The sequence below is a fragment of the Equus asinus genome, chromosome 14 (genome assembly GCF_041296235.1).
Source record: "Equus asinus isolate D_3611 breed Donkey chromosome 14, EquAss-T2T_v2, whole genome shotgun sequence".
Taxonomy (NCBI): domain Eukaryota; kingdom Metazoa; phylum Chordata; class Mammalia; order Perissodactyla; family Equidae; genus Equus; species Equus asinus.
The window spans coordinates 42,442,410-42,468,883 of record NC_091803.1 but is presented as its reverse complement, the minus strand read 5'-3'; the positions used below and the strand labels follow the sequence as shown (position 1 = coordinate 42,468,883).

The following is a 26,474-nucleotide window of genomic DNA, read 5'->3' as shown; positions in this document are numbered from 1 at the left end:
CATCTGTCAAAACCCGTGGAACGTACAACACCGAGAGTGAACCGTGCTGTAAAATTGGAACGTTTTTCATCACCATTGTACCAGCCACATAACAGCATCTTGAGTTAGTGTCTTAGCTTACTTAACCTAATGTTGGCGTTTAGAGTGTTGCTCCTTTTTGTTGTTATAAACAAGGCTACACAAGTAACTGAATGCATAGCCTTTCTCCACGTTTGAAATCGTTTCTTTAGAGGAAGTCTGGAAATAGCCAGATCAGAGTATAAAATATCATCAGGCTCCTAACAAACAGCAACACCCCACGTGGGTGAAACCTGCGGTGGTCGGCGCCCTTCCAGAATCGAAAGTTATCCGTGTTCTTTGCTTTAAGGAAAGTATTTGAGGACAAGCCTGTGGGGAGGTTGGGAGCGTAGGCCCTGCATGTGTCTCCAACCCCATCACGTGGGCGGCTAACAGCCATGCCTGTGTTTTGAAAGCCAGCAAGGCGCGGGCTGGTCTTCTTCAAGAACTCAGCCACCTGAGTGTGGGCCTGTCCCTCGGCCAGAGGCTGTCTTAAGAGAATTTTGGCCAGCATTTTAAAATGGGGCCATCTCACATTAAAATCTGCGTTTCCCTTTCTTTTGAAATTTGGAGGCGTTGGCTCCCTTGGCCGCAGTCACAGGGCCGGCCTGACCCACCTGGGACGAGTGAGTTCCTCTCAGTGCCCCCTACCGTTTCCCGGGAAGCAGAAGCGAGCGTCTGCTTAGCCTCAGACGCTGGTGGTGGTGTCCTTGCAGAGGGAAACGCTTCTCTGGACCCCCAACTATCAAAATTAGAAGAAAAAAAATTCAACATAGACAAGCAATTTTTCTAACATTGCTTTTCTCGTACTCAGCCCCTTCTATTTAACCAGCTCCCTCATCTGTTTGCCCCCTACACCCTGTTACATGTTTTTCCCTCCCCAAAGCCCCCCAGTACATGGTTGTTAAGTCCTAGTTGTAAGTCCTTCTAGGTCTTCCATGTGAGCCACCACCACAGCATGGCTACTGACAGACGGGTGGTGTGGGTCCAAGACTGGGAAGCGAACCTGGGCCGCCAAAGCTGTGAGAGCGCCAAACCTTAACCGCCAGGCCATCAGGGCTGCGCTACACACTGTTCTCTTTGGAAATTCCAGAGCTGCTACAGCTTCTTAACGACTTTTTCCCCCCATGTTTTTGAAAAATTAAAGTATAATTTACATGCGGTAAAACCCATCCTTTATAGTGTATAGTTCTTTGAACTTCGACAAAAGCATTGTCATATAGTCGCTGTCAACATCCAGACACATTTGTACATCCGTGTTCGTGGCAGCGTTATTCACAATAGCCGAAAGGTGGAAGCAGCCCAGGTGTCCATCGACAGATGAATGGATAAAGAAAATGTGGCATAGCCATACAGTGGAATGGTATTCAGCTTTAAAGGAAAGAAAGTCTGCCGTACGCTGTAACATAGATGAACCTGGAGGGCATTGTGCTAAATGAAATAAGCCAGTCACAACAGGACAGATACTGTTTCATTCCGCTTGTACAAGGCACCTAGAGTCGTCAAATTCATAGAGATGGGAAGATGGTGGTTGGCAGGAGCTGTGGGGAGAGAAAAAGGAGAGTTACTGTTTAACGGGTACAATGTTTCCGTTTCACAAGATGAAAAAGTCCTGGAGATGGACGGTGCTGATGGTTGCGCAACAATGTGAATGTACTTAACACAACTGAACTGTGCATCTGAAATGGTTAAGGTGGCAAATTTTATGTTACTCCTTTTTTACCACAATTAAAACCAACCCAGACCCAAACAGTTCATGACCCCAGACATTCCCCGAGCCCATTTGTAGTCAATCCCACCCCAGCCCCTGGCAGCCATGAGCTGTTTTCTGTCCCTATAGTTTTGCCTTTTCCAGAACGTCCTATAAATGGAGCCACCCAGGGTGTGACCCTTCGATTCTGGCTTCTTCTCTCAGCATCGTGACTCTGAGGTTCTTCCATCTTCTTCCATGTTATTGTGTGCATCGGCAGATTATTCCTTTTTATTGCTGAGTAGTATTCCATGGTGTGCATGTCCCACGGTTTATTTACCCTTCCCCCAGTGGAAGGGCATCGGGGTTGTTTCCACTTTTTGGCAACTAAAAATAAAAGCCCCTGTAAACATGCGCGTGCATTCACCTGTGTGTGGACACGCGTTCACTTCACCTAGGTAAGTACCTGGAAGTGGGTTGCTGGGTTGTGTAGGGTGTGTGTATGTTTAACATTATAGGAAACTCCCAAACTGTTTTCCAAAGTGGCTGCACCATGTTGCATTCCCACCAGCCGTGACTGAGAGTTCTAATTGCTCTCCATCCTCCCCAATACTTGTTATTACCCATTTTTTGTTTTTTAGCCATTCCGACAGGTTTTTTTAGATTTTTCAAATTTTTCCTTTTTCTCTCGAAAGCCCCCCAACACATAGTTGTATATTGTTAGTTGTGGGTCCTTCTAGTTGTGGCATGTGGGATGCCGCCCCAGCATGGCCCAATGAGCGGCACCACGTCGGTGCCCGGGATCCAAACCAGTGAAACCCTGGGCCGCCGCAGCGGAGCGCACGAACTTAACCACTCAGCCAAGGGCTGGTCCCCTGACGGGTTTTTTTTAAATTTCAGATTCAGGGGAAGTTGTAAAAAAATATTACAAAGAGGACCCCTGTATCCTTCACCCACTTTCCCCCCATGGTAGCATCGTGTATAACTACAGCGCCATAGCACAACCAAGAAATGGGCACTTTTTTAAAAAGCCCAGAGCGATCCTGGTGGCCGTGTCTCAAAGTGCAGGAGGAGCTGTCCTACCCACACCGGCCTGTGTGAACGCGTCCACTGTGAAAAGCTTCCCTGGTGGGCAGGGGGCTGGGGCAGGCCCAAGGGGTCACCGTGTGTCTCCCGGCCTTTCTGCAGAGCGTGTTCATCAACAGACCTGCCCTCGGAATCCTGCCCCCCGAGAACTTTGTGGAGAAGCTTCGCGAGTCCTTGCTCTCGGTGAGTTTCGGGGGACTCCCTGCCGTGGTTGGGGCCCCTCCATGGTCCAGCCCCACAGAGGGGCTGTCTGATCTCTTGGAGGCGGTACCAGCAGGGGACGGGGTGGACTGAGATGCCTAATGATTAAGAAAGGGGTATCTCTACTTCGATCCGGCTCTCTGTGCGGTTTCTTTCATAAAGAGTGTTTTTACTTTTCCTTTTGCGGAAAAGAAGGGATTTCTTGTATGCAGGAAGAAGGGAGCTCGGGAGAAATTGTTTGTCCCATGACAGGAGTTTTGCAGACGTTCGTGAATCCTCCCTGACATTTTGGTGTTAGTTATTACGATTAAGGTCATTTGGAACCTCAGCTTCCCACCTGTCAAATGTGGGTGTCTCGGGGTGGTGGTTTCATCAAGAGGGACAGACTGGGCTTTTCTTCGCCGTTTTATCCTCTGCCCTCCAGCCCCAGGGCTTTCCAGGGCTTCTCCTCTGCCCCAAACAGCCCGAGTCCACTCTCCCAGTCCAGCTGCTTCCGGGACGTCCCAGCTTCCCTCCTCCCCCCGCAGCCTTCAAGGCGCAGCGTGTGGCCCCTGCAGAGGCACAGCTCCCGCTCGGGGACATGGGGAGTCCAGACGGAGCTGGGCCCACAGCTGTCTCCCTCTCTGCAGGTGGCTCCCAAAGGGATGTCCCAGCTCATCACCATGGCCTGCGGCTCCTGCTCCAATGAAAACGCCTTCAAGACCATCTTCATGTGGTACCGGGTGAGGCTGGGGCGTGAGTGCACACACGCGTGCACACACACACACACACACACATGCCGAGGCTCCCCAGCGCCCAGCCACACACTCCTTGTCCACCTGTTCATCCCAACTGGCCAGAGACCATGATCGAAGTCCCAGGAGCCACTGCCTGGACGGGGCCTTCCAAACATCCCAGTGGGGTATGGTGCAGAGGGCGGAGGCTTTGTAATTATTCCGTTTTACCTGGCATGACATGTACCATGTCAGCAGATCTCCATTGTTGCTAATGGAATAGTAACACACCTTATATTCATCTATTGATTTCATAGCAAGTACGTTAACCATCTTGTGCTTCAGTACAGAAGTGTAGTGACCGACGTATAAGACCAGCTCTTGAGAATGACTCCCTAGTTGTCAGGACTCAATATGGGTTGAGTGGAAAGTTGAAGCCCCCTCCTGCCCCAGAGGGTCTCTGAGATTTTGTTCTCTTCTGTTTGGTCAGAGTAAAGAAAGGGGTCAAACCGGTTTCTCCAAAGAGGAGCTGGAGACGTGCATGATCAACCAGGTGAGTGCAGGGCCCTCCACCTGGTCCCTGGGGGGCTGCCACGGCCCCCCAATCTGACGCTGGTTGACGGACACTGTTCTTCTCAAATAGGAAGCTGTCATAGTTGGCCATAACAAAATCCCATGGACTGGGCAGCTTAAACAACAGATGTATGTTTTCTCCCAGTTCTGGAGGCGAAAAGTCCAAGATCAAGGTGCTGGCTGACTGGTTCTCCGGGGCGGGCTCTCTTCCTGACTTGCAGACGGCCGCCTTCTCGCTGTGTCCTCCCACGTCAGGGAGAGAGCCAGCAAGCTCTCTTGTGTCTCTTTTTTTAAAGGACACCAACTCCATCTGGGGCCTCCCCTCATGACCTCATCCAACCCCCTTTACTCTCCAAGGCCCCAGGTTCAATACCGTCACATTCGTGGTTAGGGCCTTGACATACGGATTTGGGGGGATGCAAACATTTGGTCCATAACAAGGGGTCCCCAAGCATTCTGACCCCCAGTCTGTTCCCTTGGTATCAAGGCCAAGAGGAGCTCTTCTTGACTGGTGCTCATCAGTTTCCCAGGACAGCTTCCTGAATTTGACCCACCCAAGGAGGCCTTTAATGTATTCTCTAGAAAAATCCAAAATGTCAACACAAATGTTATGTGCAGGAGTGTTCACCCTGTTGGTGCTTACAGTGACGATAGCCAGAAAAGACTGGAAACCACCAATCTATCCAGTAACAGGGAAAGGGGAATTAAGGGTAGGGGTTCCAGATGGAACCAGAAGTGCCCAGAGTTCCCAGAGGTGCCAAGGAGGCCACTGTTGGGGACAGCGGTGGTACGGCCGCAGGGAAGGCCAAGAGAGTGGAGGCCAAGCTCCCCAGCCAGCTTCACCAGAGCAGGCCCAGCCTACCCCATTTCACGTATGGGATCCCATTATGATGTAGACGGAAGTGTCTGCTGCTTAAAAACAAAAGAATCAAGAGCCACTGAGCTCAGTTATCCACTACTTACATCCGCAATATTCTGCAGCAGAAATCATGACCAAGGAGTTCTCTTGGCCCGGAGACATGCATGCTATAATTCAGTGAAAACAGTGGAATGTAAATTGTATGGACACTGTGCTCTCACCCATGTAAATAAATACAGAGGAAATTGCCAGAAGAAATCCTGCTAACGTGTTTACAAAGGGTTGCCTCTGGGTGGTGAGATTTTTATTTTTTTTCTTTTATGCTTTCTTAGTTTTTTTCCCTAATCCCACCTCTTATTGGCAATAGATCCACACCTTTCTCCATGTTCATACAAACCTACAAAAACTGAAGCTTTTTCTTTTTCCTTCTAACCATTTTTTGAAAAAAATGGATCCTGCCCTACCTCTTTCTCTTCTGATATCCAGGGACATCCTATTCCATCGACGTTTTTAGATCTCATTGCTCATGTTAAGTGGCTGCATCACAATATGTGCAATGATGTGTGTGTATCATGTTTATAACCAGGAGCGAACAAAGGAAACTGACAAGAGGGTATCCTGGAGTTTGTGGGGGGAGGTCCTGGAGCTTTTCCCAGGGGTCTCAGAGACCCCATTGGAGATCAGCCAGCCCGAGGAAATGCGGTATCAACCCCCAGAGACTCGGGGCCACTCTGGTGGCCTCTGCAGTGTCCCCAGCCCTTCTGCCCGAGTCAGCTGGAAATGGATCTGTTGCCCTGGCTGGATGGAGCGTCAGGAAACACAGCCGCAGCGCCATTCCCTAGGGGCTGGGTGGGGTGGGGAGCTCATGCACCCCTCCTGAGCCCGGGGGGCAGCCACCATGGGGGAAAGGGGGCTCCTCCAGCTTCGGCCCAGCAGACTTGCCCAAAGACCTAGGGCGTTTCCCGTGAGGTGCTGGCTCAGCCTCACGTCTGGGAGGCAGTAGGCACCATTAGCACCTGGGCCACCTGGAGCAGTCGAGGCCGGAGCAGCCGGGAGCCGGGAGGGCCGAGAAGTGTGTGAAGGGCTTGTAGATCGGGGGCTGAAAACTCAACAGCCCCAGCAGCCCGGCAGGTGACAGCCGGTGACTTAAAGGTGTCATGAAGGTGGGCCTGGGGCAGCGTGCTCGCCCAGCTGTCAGACTCGGCTGAGAAAAATGGGCCCAAATGGTGCAGAATTTGTGAGAAGACAGAAGTTCCAATGTTTATGTGAAATCTCTTCATTTAAAGAACAATTTTTTTACTATATGCACAAAACAAAACATTGGGGGCTGGATATAGACCTCAGGGGTCTGGGTGGTGACCTGGGCCTGAGAAGGGACCCCGGTTCTTCTGATGGACCTCGTGCTCCTCCAGGTGCGCTGGGCAACCACACAGCCCCCCAGTCCCTACAGCCGTGACTGACGACTGCTCTCTCTTGGTTCCAGGCCCCCGGGTGCCCGGACTACAGCATCCTCTCCTTCATGGGCGCGTTCCACGGGAGGACCATGGGTAAGGAGGGCCGCGTGGCCCCGAGGTGGCCGTTAGAGCAATAGCACAAAACAGCAAAAGCGAGGCTGCCTTTGTTCTCACGCTGGCGGTTTGCACCTACTGACTCGTGGACTCCGCCCCGTTCCCTGCAGAGCGGGGTTATTATTCCCCGCTCCGTGTGGAAATCGCGACTCAGCAAGGGGAGGAACATTCCGAGGCCAAATGGCCAGGATTGGAACCCTTGTCTTTGTGCCTTCAAAGTCTGTGCTTAATCTGTGATGAATCAGAACGCAAAACACACACGCACGCACGCACGCACGCAGTTAAGTGTTCACGGGTTCTGCTTCAGCCCCAGGAGGTTACAGGAACTGCGTTTCTGCAGGCGCCAGGCCTCCCTGGGCATTTAACGTCTCGTCCTGAAATGCCCACAGTCTCCTTTTCAAAGCCTGTGCCTCCCGCCTCCCCCAGCCCACCCTCTGCTCTTCTGTTTTGCTGGACCCAGGTTGCTTGGCGACCACGCACTCCAAAGCCATTCACAAGATCGACATCCCGTCCTTCGACTGGCCCATCGCGCCATTCCCACGGCTGAAATATCCTCTGGAAGAGTTTGGGAAAGAGAACCAGCAAGAAGAGGCTCGCTGTCTAGAAGAGGTAACTCCCGGGTCTTCCGGGTTCTCCCCACACCCCCGGCCCCTGACCCTCGCCATCCCGAGGCTTAGCCCGGGAGAAAAGGAACACACACAAAGAGGTCATCTGGGGCCCATGTGGCGGTCCCTGGGAGGGACGGAGGGACAGAGAGCCCCGTGCCCTAAGTGTTCCACATTGGGAAGGGCAATGAGACACATCGATTTTGCCACCCAGCGTCCATCACCCCACTTCTGGTATTGATTTCTGTATATTTAAGTTTCTCTAAGGGCAAGCTTCGCTGACTGTAGAATAAGAGAAAATGGGTTTATGGAAAGAATATGGGGCAGCTCAGAAAAAAAAATGGTTTCGTGGATCCTCTCATCTGCCATTTTTCCATCTTTTCCCGAGTCTGGGGTTTCTGTGGGCGCCCTGGGGGTTGCGGTGGGGGCGGGGGAGGGACTGAGGATGGGCAGCCCCCCATCGCCATGCCTCCACTTTAACCAGACCAGCGCCCCTTTGATCCGTTCCGTATATTGGGGTTCCATGTAAGACGTGGGAGGATTCTGTTGCTGGGGGGGTGGAAATTGCTAATACTCTTCAGGTTTGGATTTGAGCTCAAATAAGGCTAGGTTGAGGCTGGTTTGCCTCTGAAGCACATCACTTTTTTTTAAAATCAATTAATATTTAACACCTACAGGGTGTGAAGCGAAGTGCTAGGTGCTGGGTATTTAAAGGTAAATAAAAGAGACGAGCTAGCAGAGTCTAGGACAGCCGTGTCCAATAGGAATACGACTCAGACCACATATGTCATTACAGCATTTCTAGCAATCACATTTTTTTTGTTGTGGTCATAATAGCTTATAACATCGTGAGATTTCAGTTGTACATTATTGTTTGTCATACACCATATCAGTGTGCCTTTTCACCCCTTGTTCCCACCCTCCACCCCAATGCCCTAGTAACCACTAATTTGTTCTCTTTGTAAGTTTCTTTATCTTCCACATATGGGTGAAATCATATGGTGTTTGTCTTTCTCTGGCTGGCTTATTTTGTTTAACATGATGCCCTCAAGGACCACCCATGTGGTTGCAAATGGGACAATTTCGTCTTTTTTATGGCTGAGTGGTATTCCATTGTGTACATATGCCACCTCTTCTTTATCCAATCATCAGTCAGTGGGCACTTGGGTTGCTTCCACGTCTTGGCTATTGTGAATAATGCTGCAGTGAACATAGGGGCGCATAAGTCTCTTTGGATTGTTGATTTCAAGTTCGTTGGGTAAATACCCAGTAGTGAGATAGTAGCAGTCACTTTTTTTTTTTTAAGATTTTATTTTTTTCCTTTTTCTCCCCAAAGCCCCCCCGGTACATAGTTGTATATTCTTCATTGTGGGTCCTTCTAGTTGTGGCATGTGGGACACTGCATCAGCGTGGTTTGATGAGCAGTGCCATGTCCACACCCAGGATTCAAACCAACGAAACACTGGGCCGCCTGCAGCGGAGCGCGCGAACTTAACCACTCGGCCACAGGGCCAGCCCCTCACATTTTTTTAAATGTGAAAAGAAATGGGTGAAATTAATTTTAATACCATTTTATCGAATCCAAAATAATACTTAAAAATTATCGATGAGATATTTTTATGTTCTTTTCTTCGTGTGACATCTTTGAAACTCGGTGTGTGTTTCGCACCCGGAGCACATCTCAGTTTGGCCCAGCTACCTTCCAAGTGCTCCACAGCCACCTGTGGCTCCATCTTACTGGGGAGGGCAGAGTGTAGGAAAGACAGCACTGGACAAATCAGAAAATAACCACCTAATGACAAACCAGACTATGCTCTGAAAGCGAGAGCATCTCAGAGCTTCCTTGGGGCGACTGGGGGAGACTGAGGCCAAATCACGTCATCCAGACGGAAGGTTTTTCCTTAAATCTGCATATAACAGAGAAAGACTGCACTTATTACTCTACCTAGGTGTATAGTTTGGGGTTTTTTAAATTATATATGATTATTAAATATTAATAAAGTATCACAGTTACTACTCTTTAATTATCTATAAGATGATGCCTATTTTAGAACAAGTCAAGAAATAGATCCACTTAGAGGTAATCAGTTGCTTCTCTACTACTCCGTGTGCTAACAGTTAAATTTTTTTTAATCAGCTTCAACGTCATTAACATATAATTTCCATTCCGTAAAATGCGCTCATTTAAGCATCTAGTTCAATAAGTTTTGACAAATAGATGTACTGATGTAACCATCACCCCAATCAAGGGCATCTCCTCACCCCGGGAGATCTCTCGGATGGTCCAAGGAGTCAGGCCACGTCCCCCACCCCCACCCCGCTCCGCGCCACCACTGATGGGATTTCTAGCATGAGAGATGAGTTTTCCAACAGTTGTATAAACAAACAGACATCTCAGATTCTGCACAGAAAGGATTCCCATACCGATAACGACAAAAATAATAGTATAACAGTGCAATCATGTGGTGGGATAGCAGCAGCTACACTTCTGCTGTGGGGACACCGTGCTGTACCGTCTTGCCCCATCCTCTCCACGACCCCGGTGGGTAGAGTTCTCAGTGCGCGCATCCTACAGATCAGGAAAGCGAGCCTTTAGAAGGTTAAATGACTTGCCCCAAGTTATCAGTGTGTACGCCCGCAGGTGCACCAGTCCCAAGTAGGACATGTTCCCATCCGCACGTGTGGCTCCCAATGGATCCACTGTCTGCACCGGAAGTGCACACGCACACATCTTCCGCATAACTTCCAGGGGTCATGGAGCCCCTGGAACCTGTCCGCCCGCAGGTGCCTCTCAAGAGCCTCTGCCAGCCCTTGTCACTCCCCTCTTTGGAATCCAGGTGGAGGATCTGATCGTGAAATACCGGAAAAAGAAGAAGACGGTGGCTGGGATCATCGTGGAGCCCATCCAGTCTGAGGGTGGGGACAACCACGCGACCGACGACTTCTTCCGGAAGCTGAGAGACATCTCCAGGAAGGTCAGTGTGCCGGGTGGGGTTGGACAGGCCACGGGCTGTTTCCAGTGGGTTTCCCGGAGCACAGGGTTAGCTTCGGGGTTCTTGTAAAATCCTGGATGTTCAGAGGTTGCCCGTGAGGCCTCCCAGATAGGGAAGTCGCTGTCGGGGGCAGGATAAGGAATTCCTCCCTAAAATCTTATTGCAGACTCACTATTGATGGCCTCCAACTGGCCATCTTAGTCAGGGACCTTCCCAATCGGGAGATTCCTGGGAAGGCCTCCGCCTCCTCCCTGTGCTTTCTGGAGACGCCGCCTCATCTTTCAGCCCAGTGTGGTCCACACTCAACAGATGCCAAATGAACAGATTTATGTTAATATCGTGTTTGTTTTAACGTGTTTGCATACATAAGTGGCATGTCCCACTGGTGAGTTCGCAGAGAAAGGCTGCAGACCTTTCTGTAGAGCTGATTTCAACACAGACGCTGAGTAAAGAATCAGCTGGTGATGTGTACATCCAGCAAACGGGGAAGCGGAGGTTTGGGGACCAGGCCTGGGCCCTGCTGCTGGGGTACTGAGTGAGTCGTCTGGCTCAGGCATGGAAGCCAGCTGCGACATTGCTGTGCTTTCTTTCGGGGGTGGGCATCTGACATTCCGTCTCGCGCCAGCTCAGCAGTTTGAGGAAACGTCCAGATCCGGCTCTGCTGGACCTGCCCTGCTGGAGTGTTTGGTCTGGGTCTGCACGGCCCCCGGACGCGGGCTGGGTCTGCAGGTCAGGAAGCAGGGACCCTGGCTGGAGTCAGGCATCCGTGGTTGGCCGACCGTGGTGGCTACTCTCTCTCTCCAGCACGGCTGTGCCTTCTTGGTGGACGAGGTCCAGACGGGCGGCGGCTGCACCGGCAAGTTCTGGGCCCACGAGCACTGGGGCTTGGATGACCCTGCAGACGTGATGACCTTCAGCAAGAAGATGATGACCGGCGGCTTCTTCCACAAGGAGGAGTTCAGGCCCAACGCTGTGAGCGCGCACCCCGCCCCCTCTCCTTTCCAGGGAGGGGGGCGAAGGGGCGTCACTTTCTCACAAACCAGGAGCTGAGTGGACACCGAACGGGTCACAGAGGTTTTCTAAGTTCTTATCAATTTAACTATCCAATGGTTATGATCACCCCAGCTTTCTCTGCAGGGCCGACTTCCTAGCAGTCCATTCTCTTCTGATTTTCCTCTGTGCGCACAATGATACTGTTAATAGCTTTGTGCCTGGCCCAGTTCTAAATACGCCTCGCATACTTTTCATCCTTACAACAATCTAACCAAGTAGGTATTATTTTTATCTCCTATTTTACTAATGAGGAATCGGGCACAGAGAGCTTAAGGAAGTTGTACAAAGTCACACAGCCTGTTAAGTGACAAAACCAGAATTCAAGCCCATGCTCTTTAACCACTACGCTGTACTGCCATGTGCACCTACAGATTCTCTTTCAGACACACACACACACACACACACACACACACACACACACTCATCCATCAGAGGCTCAGAACCCTTCCTTCCACCACTCCTGTGTGTTGTTTCCACCCTCACGTTCACCTCTTGGTCCAAAATGACTCCTGGAGCTCACCCATCACATCTCAATTCCAGGCAGTAGGCAGGAAGAAAGTACAAAGTGGCCCCCTCGACTAAGATCTGGTCATGTGGCCACTCCTAACTGCAAAGGAGGCTGGGAGGTGTGTTTTTGGTTGGCTGCATTGATACCCCGAGTAATTCATGGAGGAATAAAGAGGGTGGTCTCTGAGGGTCAGACTGCCATCCATCCCCTCTCGACGCCACTTCCTATGGGCTGTATTTCTCCTGGAGAAATCACCTAACCCCCAGAACCTCAGCTTCCTCCTCTGTGAAATGAGGGTGACGGTGGCTAAGGGCCGGCGGTCTTGGTTTCCCCAGGAATGAGGGGTTTCCTGGGGGCCCGGGGTGAGCAAGTCTCCCTAATGATGGTGCCTACCTGTGGGGCTGTTGCGATGGAAAGAACGCAATGAGACGTGACGTGTTCTCGTCCCCGCCGCTTCCTACGTGTTTGCTGGGTTCTCTCCTCATAAACGGGGACGAGGTGTGTCTGGGAAGTGGGCCCCCGTGGGATGTGCCTGTGTGTGAACCCTTCCGACACCCGTGCCTCATTCCAGCCTTACCGGATCTTTAACACCTGGCTGGGGGACCCGTCCAAGAACCTGCTGCTGGCTGAGGTCATCAACGTCATCAAGCGGGAGGACCTGCTGAGCAACGCAGCCCATGCTGGGAAGGCCCTGCTCACGGGGCTGCTGGACCTCCAGGTACCCGCTCGCCTGGCCCTGCCCCGCTCTCCCAGGATGCCCATCCCTGGCTCCTGCGGCCCAGGGCCACGTCTGTGCTCTGTCCTGGCAGTTCTGAATGGGCTGTGCCGTTTCTGTAGGGGATGTCTTCCCACCCTCCATCCATCACAGTCCCAGCTCCTAAATGCCTGGCTTTCCTTTGACACCAAGGCCAGACATGGTGCCTTTGAGAAGCTTCCCAGACCCTCCCCGTCTGTCATCCCCACTGTCGTGTCAGCTGCTCCCTCCTCTGTATCGACTTCTACATGCTTATCGCTCTGCAGCAGCACTGTCCCATGGGGCATATTACGAGCCACATATGTGTCTTAACTGTTCTAGAAAACACACTAGAAGTAAAAAAGGAGGTGGAATTTATTTTAATAATGCAGATTACTTAACCCGTTATATCCAAATTATTATTATGTCAACATGCCATCAATATAGAAAGTAATTAATGTGACATTTCATAGTCTCTCTCTTAGACTAAGTCTTCGAAATCCGGTGTGCATTTCACACTGACAGCACATCTCGATTTGGACTTGTCACATGTGGCCACGGCCACTGGACAGTGCGGCTCTCTATTAGAATAATTGTTTGTCCTTGTTATGGCATACTCCCTGCCTGACAGCCCCCGTATACACACAAACGTTGCTCTCCCAGATTTGGGGGGAAGGGGCGCTGCTGGCAGAACCACAGTGTTTCCAGGACTGGCCAGGCCAGCCCAGGAGTGGGGAGGGGGGTGACCTACTCTAGGTGGCTGGTCACAAAGAGCCCCTGCCGCAGGATCTTGAAGCATCCAGTCACCCATGACCTGAGCAGAACCGCCAAGGAGTGATGGTGGTGGTGGTGATGGTGCTGCTGCTGATGGTGGTGATGATGCTGACGATGATGGTGGTGATGGTGCTGCTGATGATGGTGGTGATGATGCTGATGCTGATGGTGGTGATGGTGGTGATGACGCTGCTGATGGTGGTGATGCTGATGCTGATGGTGGTGATGGTGGTGATGACGCTGCTGATGGTGGTGATGGTGGTGATGCTGATGCTGATGGTGGTGATGGTGGTGATGACGCTGCTGATGGTGGTGATGGTGGTGATGATGCTGCTGATGAGGCTGATGATGATGGTGGTGGTGATGATGCTGATGATGGTGATAATAATTATGGTGATGGTAGTGATGATGATGATGGTGATAGTTGTGGTGATGATGATGGTGGTCGTGGTGATGAAAGGCTGAGGGACGATAATAAGAACAGCTTCCATTTATTGAGAGCCCTCTACATGCCAAGTCCTGTAACAGGGGCTCTCATCCACTCTCTCATTGAAGTCCAAGAGTAGTGCTGTGGGTGTAGGCACCATTATATGCCTATTTTACAGATCAGGAAACAGAGGTGTGGAGGGGCCATTAAGTTGTGCAAAGTTGCACAGCTTCCACGTGGCACTGCTGGGGTTTGAAACTGATTCTGGTGGACTTCAGAGTCCATGTTCTTTGCCAATGTTTACCTCTCTGACATGATCAAGAACCTTATAATAATAACAACAATAATAATAATTTCCATGAATTGAGAACTTGCTATGTGCCAAGCATTGTGTTTAGTGCCTTATCTCCCTTAACCTTCAGAATAGGGTTACTACATTTAGGGGGTAAAAAAGAAGCAAGACTCTCAGTTACATTTAAATTTCAGAAGTCTGAGGCCCGGGGGGACAAGCTCAGGACTTGGTTCCAGACACAGGGCCGTCAGGAGCTCCAGGGACCACCCGCTCCCCTCCCCCAAGTAGGGATGCCAGATTTAGCCGTTAAAATCCAGGATGTCCAGTTAACTATGAAAAACAGCAACTACTTTTTTTAGCATAGGAATATCCCGTGAAACATTTGGGACATCCTTAGGCTAAAAAATTATAAGTCATTTATCTGAAATTCATGTGAAAGGTCAGGCTCGGGCCCCTCCTTCACTGTCCACCAGCCAGGCCAACAGGAGAAGTGACAGACCGCGTTGATTTCCCTCGGGGACGTCCAGCCCGCTTGCGGTGATGGCCTGTGCTGACTGTGGGTTCTGGTTGTTCTTGGGCTGTCGTGAATGCGGGCTGCTCCCTGTCCTGAGCTGAGAGGCCTTCCCACGAGGTCCACGCGCACCGAGGCTGGCCTTCCTCGTGAGCTGGGCATTACGCCAGGCTCCTGGGATGAGAAGTGACAGGCAGAGTTCACGGCCTGGCAAGGGGCTTGGGCGGGACACAGAGAAGGAGGGCTGGGGAGATAGAGAAGCAAAGAGGCTCAGACGGCATGAGGTGTCGCTTGACGGGTGAGTCATGGTCACATTGCAAGTTGGCAGTGTGGCTCAGGAACAGAGAGCAGAAACGGGGTTCCCACCCCATGAGTGAAGTCAGACCCCCCCCCAGAGAAGTGAGGCCCAGCCCCAAGGAAGGCCAGCGATGTTTTCTCTGTAGGTCTCGTAAGTGTCCCAGTTGCTGCCGCCCATCCTCAGTCGTGAGGGCAGCTCCTGGAGGACGTGCAGCTTGCAGGGCCCCGACTGAGGCCCCGGCCCTGAGAAGGGGTGTGGAGGACAGTGTTTCCCAAAGTGAGTTCCATGCACAGGATGGGGCCACAAACAGGGTTCCGTGGAAACGTCCCAGAGACTGGCATCTTGCTTTGGGAGCCCCAAGCTGGCTCATTTAAAGGGATGGGAGGGGCTGGGGTCTCCACCAGGGCCTTAAAAAGCTATAGGCCAGGAGGCAGGATTACAGAAATGCCCTCAAACAATGAGCAGACAGAAGGGCGAGAGAAAAGGGAGGCTGTGGATGCGCAGGCCTGGAGGCCTGCAGGGAGGAGGGGGCAGGGAGCCCCGCGTCCTGCCTTGATTCACCAAGTGAACAGTTCCTTAGCCTGACGTTGTGTGTGTGTGTGTGTGTGTGTGTGGCACAGGGGCCCCAAGGGGTGTCTGAAGGTTTGAGACCTTGTTCAAAGCCTCCCCACACCCGCTCTGGAGGGAGAGAGGAGTGTGTGCAAATTGCTGGCTCCCAGCTGGTCAGCACGTGCAAGGGAGGAGTAGAGTGAGGACTGGAGTGACTTCTGAGCCTCAGTTGCCCCACCTGTGGAGACCAAAATGGGTCCCCTTCCCTGGTGGGGTGAGGACTCAAGATCCTGCGTGGCAGAGCCTGGTGCGGGGCCCGGCATGCACATGGGGCCTTTACGATCCCCGGAAGATGGCTTCATCCCCAGCTTCCCCCGAGGGGCCGTGATGCCAGGACACTTGCTGCCGTCTCCACCCCTGCACCCGGAAGCTGTTCGGGGTTATCCAGGCCCTCGTTTGTGGACAGCGGACAGTGGGGAGGGACCAAGAGCCTCTGCTCTGAGTGACCATGTTAGCTTCCTGGGGCTGCTCTCACCGGTCACCCAACCTGGGTGGCTTAAGGCAACGAGAACTGATTCTCTTGGCGTCCTGGAAGCCAGACGTCCGAAATCAAGACACCGGCAGCCTCGGCTCTGTCCGAGGCTCTGAGGGACAGTCCCTCCCAGCCCCTCTCCCGGCTGCTGTGGCTGCCGCCGTCCTCGGCATTCTTTGGCTTGTTGACCTCTGCCTCCGTCTTCACGTGGCCTCCTCCTCTGCGCACGTGTCTCTGCGTCAGATTTCCCTCTTCCTATAAGGGCGCCAGTGTTAGATTTAGGGCCTGCCCTAATGCCGCATGACCTCATCTGAACCCAACTGATAACATCAGCAAAGACCCTATTTCCAAATAAGGTCATGCTCACAGTTTCCAGGTGGACATGCGTTTGGGGAGGGGGATACCGGTGAACCCAGTACAACTCCAGACCCCAAGCCTTGAGTGAGGACAAGCTCTTTTTCTCCTGGAAGAACCACCACCTTTCTAGAAGAAGAGCTGCTAATGGACATGGCTGACATCTGTCCAGCACCTGCCGAGCGCCAGGCCCTGGGCTTAGGGCTTGACGTAGACACCTCGTCTCACCACGTTCTCACCACAGCCCACTGAGGTCAACAGCATTTACGTCCCTCAGTTTCCAAAAGAGGAAACTGAGGCACAGGCCCCTTAAGTGACTTGCTCAAGGTTGTGCTGTGAGAAAGAGGCAGAGCCGGGTTTTGAACCCAGGACTGGAGGTTTCCAGAGCCACAGCTCTGAACCCCACGCTGGTCCTGCCAGTCCACACAGAGGCCCAAAGGCTGGACCAGGGGCAGGAGTGCTCGAGCAACCACAGCCACTGAGCCGGCTGCTACACAGGTGACGGGCTTTGACGCGGCCTTGTCTCCCCACTGCAGGCCCGGTACCCCCAGTTCATCAGCAGAGTGAGGGGACGAGGCACCTTCTGCTCCTTCGACACTCCAGACGAATCTGTACGAAATAAACTCATTGTAATAGCCAGAAACAAAGGTAAGGCAGCCAAGAGGGGAAGCTGAGCGTCCTCGGTGTCCCACGTTACCTGGGGGGACGGGGTGGGGGAACAGGTGGTACATGGGACTGAAAATACCCTGAATGTGCTCTCTTGAAAGAAGGGAAAGTAACCAGCGGGCTCTCTTTATACATTTACTCATTCGAGAGAGATTCACGGAGGAGGTGAGTGGGCCAACCCTGGAGAGGGGCCCAATGATGAACATGGCCATGGGGGCCCTGCCTTCAAGGAGCTTACAGTCTAGCAGGAAGGGCGACATTAAAGGGACTATTTTGTACATGACGGTTGCAATTATGAACCCTAGGAAGGAGGAAAAGGGGCTAAGGCATGGAGAGCTGGGAAAAGTGTCGAGACCAGGAAATCAGGGAAGGCTTCCTGGAGGAGGTGGCATGTTACCGTAAGTCTTGACAGATGAACAGGGTGGCCAAGTGAAGAAGGAGAGGAAGGGCATTTCGGGCAGAGGGAGGCACGTGCACAATTAGCTGAGGCAGGATGGAGCTGACGGAGGTGAAGAGAGCGGAAGGATGGAATGTGACAGACTGGAGGGGCTGGTGCAGGGGAGGGGCGGCCAGGCCCACCTCGCATCGCCCTGTGGATCAGCTTCAAGATTCTGGACTTTTCCCTGAGAGCTATGGGAAGCCATGGGTGAGTTTTAAGTGGGGTAGATCTGGGCACCGCCTGTGTGTCGAGCACAAGGTCTATCTTACAGAACGTGGACTTATTTCCTTTCCCCACCACATCACGAGTTTCTGAAAGGCAAGGCCTTTCTCTCAGGGTTTCTCTCCGACAGACCCAGTGCAGGGGCCTGGGAGCAGGCGTGCAAAGTTGGAAGGAGGGAGGGAGGGGAGAGCAGGATGGGTGAGGTGGATGGAGGGCAGGTGCCTGGATGGGAGGAGTGATGTGGATGTTCTGATGAGGGCAGCCGGCCCTCACTGTGGGTGATGTGTGAGCCCCACCCCTGACCGCCCTCCCTCCTTCCCTTCCAGGCGTGGTGCTGGGGGGCTGTGGCGACAGATCCATTCGCTTCCGACCCACTCTGGTCTTCAGGGATCACCACGCGCACCTGTTCCTCAATATTTTCAGCGACATCTTAGCCGACTTCAAGTAAAGAAGCCGTTCCCCCTGCGCTCGAGAAAGCCCTGATTCAACAGTTGTCAAATTGATTAGTTTGCCTAATTCATGTTTTCACTTAAAGTATCAGAGGCGAATGCATAAACCAGAGGGTTATTGGTGGGGAGGGGACGGTTTGGGGGCTCGGTGGGAGAGGAGGGGCCGAGGGGCTGGCTTGGGTTTTCCTCCCTGCAGAGCCGGTGCGGCACAGTGGTCGAAGCCCAGAAATTCTGCTTGAGCCCTGGACGTAGTCTCAGGACGGCCCACGCGGGTCCTGGCCGTGTATCTGTCCACTTTGACCCTGACAATTTCTTTGGAAGCCAGTCAAGGGAATGACACCTGCTCTAGAACTGGTGGCTGGGACTTGTGGGTTCCATCCCTTTCATTGTAGTAGTCTGTGATCGGGGGTGCTGGCTCCCTTCGCCCTCTGCAGCAAACACGCTCTCACCCCTCACCAGCCCCTGGAGCCCTGAGCACGTCCCATGGTCGGTTCAGGGAGGGACAGGACAGAGCACAGGAAGGCAGGACAGCAGGACATCAGGATGACCCAGGGGGTGTGGGAGGGGGTCTTCTGGCCTCCTTGGGACTTGGGCCACACCTCTCAGTGCATCTGGGGATTTCTCTAAACTGTGAACCCTGTCCTTGACGGGGCTCTGCCCTGGGAGAACCACCTGCGGCGTCACCCACGGTTCTTACTCACCGTCCCCATTCCCCAGACTCTTTCCCTCCTGTTAAATGTCAGCCTAGACCTCTGTGGAAGGAAGGCGCAGCCTGAGCGTCCGCGGGGACACACGGGAGCTGAAGGATCAGAAGCACAAGCCAGTCTCCCAGCAGTTGGGGGTGGGGGGGAGAGGGAGGGGGCAGGAGCCCAGGGGCTGGGGCTTCGGGGGCCCCTTCCTCCCCCTCCCGCAGTTACGTTCTGGGGTCTGACTCACGGACCCTGCATCCCGCAGGCTCTTTCTCTCATCCTTGCTCATCCGCCTTTGTCCACTTCTGAGCAGATGCGGAAACAGCTCTGCTGTTCCACCAGAGGCCATTAACTGCCGAACGAGGTTTCTTCTGGAGGGAAGCGTCGTGAATTACAGGCACCAGAGGGAAGAAACAGTCTGGTGGTTCGAGATGCTTTCCTTGTCCTGGCCACTCCAAGTCAGAGATTTTCTGACACGAGTGAGGATGCCTCAGGGCACAGGCTCAAGGCTTAATTGGACTCTGGCTGGGACGAAGGATCTGTGCTGGAGGCAAGGCATTCTTGGAACTGACTTGACCTCAAATGTTCCCCAAAGGGGCATTGTTAGTCCTACAGCGATGAAGTGTTGATTAGTGGGTGGAGGCAGAAAGTCTGGCTTGTATTCTCTGTCCAGAAAGAAGCCGCCCCGTCTCCTGGTGCCTTGGTGGACTGCTGGGGGAGACGGGCGTGTCGAGGCTCTCGATGAGTACTTTGCGCTTTTAATAATTCATCATCCAAAGATCTCAAAGTGGTTTTTTTTTCTGCTTCCACCCTTCAGCAGACTTGGTCATCCACCTATTTTTGTTGGGAACGAAAGGCACTGACGGGTTGGAGACACGCGGGCAGATCCGTGAATTCGGTTCACTCTGCGTTCTCGAAGTCCGGGCTCACGGTTGCTTTAAGAAGGTGCTCTGCCGTGCTCAAGGCCATTTCCACGGCCGGCTGCACGGCACTGTGGGCCTCTCCCTGCAAGGTTTTACTCATTCATATATTCATTTATTTATTCAATCATTCATTCATGAAACTTCCATGAGGTACCTGCTGTGTCCCAGGCCCAGTGCTAAGCACCAGGAATACAAAGGTGAAATGGAACACCGTCCCTGCTCTCCAGGGACTCACATCCCACTGGGGACAACAGGCTCTTAAAGCAGAGTCGCAGGTGCTGTGACAGAGATAATGTGTAGGAACATCAGGAAACCCGAGGGAGCACCCCAATCCACCTAAGGGTCAGAGGAGCTCTCAAGGAGAAAGTGATGTCTAAGCAGGGTTTTGCAGTATGAGCAAGAGTTCGCCAAGCAGACAAGGCAAGGAAGAGTGGCAGAAAGGGAACAGTATGTGCCAAGACACATCAGTTCCTGGTCTCACACCTTTCCCTGGGGATCCAGATTCCACAGGCAATATCCCAACATCCAAGGCCTTATTTAACAAACAGCCAAAATGCAAACCAAACCATAACTCATTTATTGGCATAAGGACTCTTTCTCCTGAGAACTTCAGCACTGGGTGCAAACATTCAATAAGGTTCCTGGAGTCCAGAAGGTTTTTAAGCCGGGGCACAACCAGAAACTTGGCTCCCTTCAGTGGAGAGAGTGGCTCCAAAATTTTGTTCTCTCCCCACGGGGCACTGGCAGAAAAATGCAATCATTTTGTCTGGAAAGTCATTTCCAGACTTCTTCACTCCTTGCCAAGGGAAGTTACTTCTCAGAAAACTTAAGCCATTTATCCACAAGTTCTTGTTGACTCGGGGCATCGTGAGCTCCTGAGGCATCCTCTTTCTGGGGGTGGGGTATAGCTGGAAGAATTTCAAGGAGAAAATTCTCGGCAGAGCTCAAGATCATAGAAGCTTGGAGGAGGCTGATGAAAACATAGGGAGCCCAGCGGACGGGTCGCTGTCTAGGGCAGAGACCATGAAGAAGCTGTGTGGCCCACAGTCTGGAAGTCAGTCCATCACACATTAGTGCCATAGAGTTTAGTCAACGTCTCTAGTAAGCCTTGTCACTTTTACAGAAAATAAGGTCCAGTACTAGCAAGTCTTAGCACATCCTCAATTTTATTATAAATGGGTGTTTTTTTAATAATTTTTACTGACACTCAGTAACCATGCAAAATTGTGCACAACATTAATATATCGATATACCTATACCTATCTATCTATATATATATATCAGCTCATGGTAGAAAACCATCGCTAGGAGCATCGCCCACTTACGCAGATGAAGTGATCTTGTTTACAGTATTCTGTTGACAGTGCCAATAAATGATAAAGAGATTAACATGTCACAATGTAACTGATGACCATATGCACAATTCCATGAATTAAATGTTTCCTGTGTTAATCAGTATTCTTGAATTAAAAAAAAAAACATTTATAATGGAAACATTGGAGTGAATGTGGCCTTTTTGGTTGGAAGTGGTTTTGTTAAGTAATTATTTGACAAGCACTTATGAAGCACCTATTGTATACCTCTTAGGGATGTCTTGGGGAATGCTCTACCTGCATAAGTCTGCCTTGGGCTCAGGAAGCACTGTGAGGCCACTCACACTGTGAGTTCGTCAAGGACATACCACGTGATAGGGATGGACAAGGCGTGGACCTTACCCTTGGCTCACCTTATAGTGGGGCAAAGGTCACAGCAACCCAGGGTAAGGACCAGGATACAGGAAGACCTTGGATGCTGTACTTGTGCAAAGGATGGGCCCCAGGTGGGGTGGAAGTCAGGCCCTGAGTTTGATCTTCAAGGTTGAGCGGGAGCAGCTCCACTGACCCAGAGGTGGGATGGAAGGCATTCCAGCCCGAGAGGATAGCTAACTGAAAGTGCAAAGGCAGGGCGAGGTGGGCCTTTCTAGCATGTTCAGCATTGCTAGATCCCAGAGAGGGAGACCAGACCAGAGAAACAGGCAGGGCTCGGATCCGAGGGCCTTCATGCAGTGGTGGAGCCGCCAAAGGCTTGGAGCAGGGGGTAATCCCACATGCATTTTGGAACGATTGTCCTGAGTGCCCACTGTGAAGGACAGGGAGGCAGGGAGACCAGCCAGGAATCTTACAGTCAAGATGACCCGGTGGCCTGACTAGAATAATGGGATGGATGGAGAGGGAAAGAAAAGCACAGAATCCAAAGCTACAGGACAGGACTTTCAACACTTCAGAGTCGCCCTAAAGAGCTTTTTAAAAAATCCTAACGCTTGGGCCCCACCCCAAACCAATCAGATTCTCTCAGTCACAGATTGAGGTGGGAAGTTGATGACTGACTGGAATGGGCTGCGGGGCAGAAGCACTATGGGGAGGCACAGAAGAGATGCTGAGGGAGCACCTGTGGACGTGAGTTGGCTCTTTAGTGGTCCTGATGTCCTGACCTGGAACTGGGGACCGTGGGCTCCTGTCTCGCTTCTGCTCCCAGCTGTCTCAGTGCCCTCTGTGGCCCTTCTTTGTCTCATCTGTAAAATGTATGGTTTGGACCACATCATTTCCAAGGTTCCGTCCAGCTCGGACATCCAACATTTCTATGATACAGTTGACTCGGAAGGCAGCATCTACCATTAAATGTATTTTTTTAAATAAACACATAAGGTGATAATAACCATTATTTGTTGAGCATCTGTTATGTGCAAGCATATTCTGCAGGCACATCATAATTTTTGCCGCAAACCTATGAGCTATGTATTTGTATGCCTATTTTTAAATTTTTTTTTTGGTGAGGAAGATTGGCCCTGAGCTAACATCTGTGCCAACCTTCCTCTATTTTGTATGTGGGATGCCACGACATCATGGCTTGATGAGCTGTGTGTAGGTCCACACCCAGGATAAAAACCTGTTAACCCCGGGCCACCAAAGTAGAGTGTGTGAACTTAACCACTACGCCACTGGGCCAGCCCCTGGATGCCTATTTTTAACATGAGGAAACTGATGCTCAGAGAGGTTAGGGGAACCTGTCCAAAAATCACACAACTTGGAAGCCAGAATACACACAGATGTATGAAAGATGACATATTATGACATATTAGTGTCTAAACAAATGTGTTTGTGTGCGTGCACACACGTCGGCTTGGGATTGGTTGACCACAAGAACTGTCAATCACTCAAAGACCTTTCTCACACCAGCCTGGACAGCAGCCTTGGAAGGTTGACTTGAACTGGTCAGCGTTAGTATGAACATTCCTAAGGCGGGTGAGTGGAAGGTGCTAGAACCTCAAGGTCAAGTAACTGTTAAAAATAGTCACTGTTGTCCACTGTTTTCCATCCTTCATCCCCCCTGCGGAGGCCGGATGAGGTGGCAGAATGAACCGCCTCTGCTGCTTTCTACCTGGGTGGGCTTGAGCAAGTCACTTCTGCTCTCTGAGCCGCCTCTGCAAAACGAGGTTGAGAACAGAAACGCCGGCCGATGCTTACCCAGTGCTTCCCTGGACCACGCGCTGGTGTAAGTGCTTTTCCTGCCATCGGTCAGTCCTCCCAACCACCCGAGGTGGGTGCTTTTATTATTGTCGCTTCACAGTCGACCCAAGGCACACAGACTATGTACCTGGCCCAAGGTCACAGCTAGGAGGCGGCAGGGCTGGGATTCGAGCAGGCAAGAAGGCTTGCTTCAAAGCCACGTGCTTCCCCCACATCCATGCCTCCTACTAGTTCTCTACCCCAAACAGCTGCTGGGAGCATGAAATCACACCACGAAATAATCGCCCGGCACAGGGAGGTGCGGAAACCCGGTAGTTCCTTTCACTGCTTCCCCTCCGTGAACAGCCGAGTGTGTCTCCCATGTCACTCTAAGGAAAAATACTGTATTTCGGTCAGAGTTCAGTTCCACTCATCAATATCAAATCTGCTTCCCAACACGGGAACAAGCCCCACCGGATCCCGGAGTGCATCTCAACCGTTGATCAGTAAAACAGGTGTTTTGTCCCCAGCATCGTACACTCGCGGCCAGATGGCATGGGCCCCGCCTGATGAACTGCCATCGGGCGTGATCGTGCAGTTGAATGCTGCGGGAACAAAGCTGGGCCATACAGGGGGACCCTGCCTGGGGCTCAAGGCGACCTGCTGCTTTCCATTTGGGGCCTCACAAGTCCCAAAGTCATAAAGCAGCAAGAGGAGCCCTCCCAGCCCTGGGCATTTAGGCAATTCACCCCAGGCTGGCCCCTCACCGAGCCGCTAAGCCCGCCAGATCTGTTCTGGAGGGTCATTAAACATGGTTTAATGCTGGGCTGGGTGTGGGACATCCAGCCCCATGACAGGGCAAGTCTCATTGTTGGTAACTGTTGGAGGAAGGACAATGGCTCCCAACGCTGCACACCGTGAAGGTCCCCGTTAGGGCCGGCCTCGCCTCGGTCTGGAGGACCACCGGCTCAGTCAGCTCGGGCTGCGACCACAGCCCACAGACTCGGGGGCGTAAACAGCAAACACTGCTCCCTCACAGCTCTGCGGGCTGGAAGTCCACGGCCCGGTTCCTGGTGAGGACCTCTTCCTGGTCTTGTCCTCACACGGCCTTCCTTGGTGCGTATACACAGAGTCTCCTGCTCTTTTTATAGGGTCATGAATCCATTGCTTACCACCCACCCAACACCAGGGGCTATTTGAGTTATTTTTTGTCTTTCACTAGGTCAAGGTCAAATCATTAGTACCTCTTAAGACATCTTACAGGCACAAACTGTATGCCTTTGGGCAAAGGGGTTGGCAGTCACTGGAGGAACTGACAAGGGGGTGAGGGAAGGGTACAGAAGGGAACCACCAGCTCTCCATAACTCTCATATAACGGACTCTTCTGTACAACCGAATCTTCACTACAACTGCATGAGCACAAACAGTAACAGCCCAGGTACACAGAGGAAGAAATGCAAAAGAGAGAGAAAATGAGAGAGAGAGAGACAGAGAGAGAAAGGGAGAGAGAGGGAGAGAGAGATGCAGGCCTGTATGCAGATATCCAGGGAGAAAGGCTTCCAGGCAGAGGGAACTGCCCGTGCAAAGGCCCTGAGGCTCAGTGTCCTTGATTATTGGAGGAAGCACAAGGTCAAGAGGACTAAGTGAAGCCCCAGGGCAGAGTTGTGAAGGGCAGACAGTTGGGGGCAGGGGTGGGGCCAGACCACGCTGGGCCTTGTAGGCCATCCTAAGGACTTCAGCTCTTACGGCAGTGACCCGATGCTTATTTTTAGGCTCACTTCGGCCACTGTGAGGACAGCCTCTGTAGGACAAGGATGGGAGCAGCAGGTTGCAATGACCCAGAGGAGATACAGGCTGGCTTGGATCAGAATGGCAGCGGTGGGCGGGTGAGAAGTGGTCAGGTCCTGGTCATCGTTTTAAAGTAGAGTCAGCATCAAACCATAAGTCAATGGAACCACATGCCATTTGCCCCAAAGGGAGAGCCAGCACTTAATGGGTTTGGCCCTCCAGGAGCCCCCAGGCCCAGGCTCCGGGTCACACGCTGAGCACCACGGCATGCTGAGAGCCCTCTATGCAGGAAAACCACAGCTATGCCCCGACCGACAGTGGGCATGTCCCCAAACACGAGGGACACACCCACACTCACGCTCCCCAGACCACCGTGTCCAACTGGCAGGAATTAACGTGGGATGGGAAGTGAACGAAGGAAACAAAGCCATAAGCCAATGTCCTTTCATTTGTATCTTTAACTAAAAATGAATACAAATTAAAAAGAGCTGTTTTCACGGACAAAGAGAACAGATTAGTGGTTACCAGGGGGCAGGGGGGTGGGAGGTGGGCGCAAAGGGTGAAGGGGCGCACCCATAAGATGACTAATAACGTACAATTGAAATTTCACAAGGTTGTAAACTATCATAACCTCAATTAAAAAAAATTATAATGATATGATTGAAAGTAACATTTTTAAAAAAGAGCTGTTTCCTCTTCTTAAAAGCTCCCAAACTTCTTTCACTGCTCTCTCCTTCCTCTGAGCCTCAATGGCTTCCCACAGCGATTAGGATCAAATTCGGGCTCCTCGCCTTAGCAAGTGCACCCAGCTCTGGTGGGGCAGAACCTCACTCTTGCCATCCCCAAGGCCAGAATGAGCTCCTGTCGGCCGGCCACCTCCTCACACCCCAGGCAGCTCTCCCTCCGCTAAAAAGTCCCCTCCCCAGGCAGCTCATGCCCCTCCCCCAGTCACCCCCCCCCCCCTGCTGTTCCGCCCGACAGCATTCCACCCTGCTCCTCCACTGCCCTTGTCACCATCTCTGTGGACTGGACTGGACGTCCCACAGGGGCGGAAATCTCCTCTTCTGTGCCCCACAGGTCTGCAGCCCCCAACAGCGCCTGGCACAAGGGGTTTGTGCGGAGAGACTGACTGATGGGGACGTCGGCAGGAACAAATGGTCTTGAATGACATGCTTTACTTGAATCTGTGCAATGCAATCAATTAATTAAGAAAACCTCACTTCTTCCGTCTTCTCTTATGAAAAAGTCACTTTTCTCAAAATGCCATTTTCAGTCTACACAGAGGATCTCTCCCCACATATTTGATGCTTATCACATTCTTTATAGCAATAAAAAATGGAAATGACTTAAATACTAAAGAACCAGTTACATCCACTCAGTGGGATACTTTGCAATTCCTGATTGTTTTTTTCATAAAAAGTATTTAAATTAAAAAAA

At 51.9% G+C, this 26,474-nt stretch overlaps 1 protein-coding gene across 3 annotated transcripts in view; it reads left to right on the top strand.

The window, feature by feature from the left end:
• The window catches only part of ABAT (4-aminobutyrate aminotransferase), an 88,986-nt gene extending 67,728 nt beyond the window's left edge, over window positions 1-21,258 (top strand). For all 3 annotated transcript variants that reach the window (XM_014849953.3, XM_070484948.1, XM_014849954.3), the window contains exons 7-16: window positions 2,936-3,016; window positions 3,664-3,756; window positions 4,238-4,300; window positions 6,663-6,726; window positions 7,208-7,356; window positions 10,190-10,327; window positions 11,150-11,317; window positions 12,478-12,624; window positions 16,913-17,024; window positions 18,030-21,258. In XM_014849953.3, coding sequence (XP_014705439.2) covers window positions 2,936-3,016; window positions 3,664-3,756; window positions 4,238-4,300; window positions 6,663-6,726; window positions 7,208-7,356; window positions 10,190-10,327; window positions 11,150-11,317; window positions 12,478-12,624; window positions 16,913-17,024; window positions 18,030-18,151 — 1,137 coding nt within the window. In that variant the 3' untranslated portion in view covers window positions 18,152-21,258. The remainder of the gene's footprint in view (window positions 1-2,935; window positions 3,017-3,663; window positions 3,757-4,237; window positions 4,301-6,662; window positions 6,727-7,207; window positions 7,357-10,189; window positions 10,328-11,149; window positions 11,318-12,477; window positions 12,625-16,912; window positions 17,025-18,029) is intronic.
• Window positions 21,259-26,474: the final 5,216 nt, after the last annotated feature.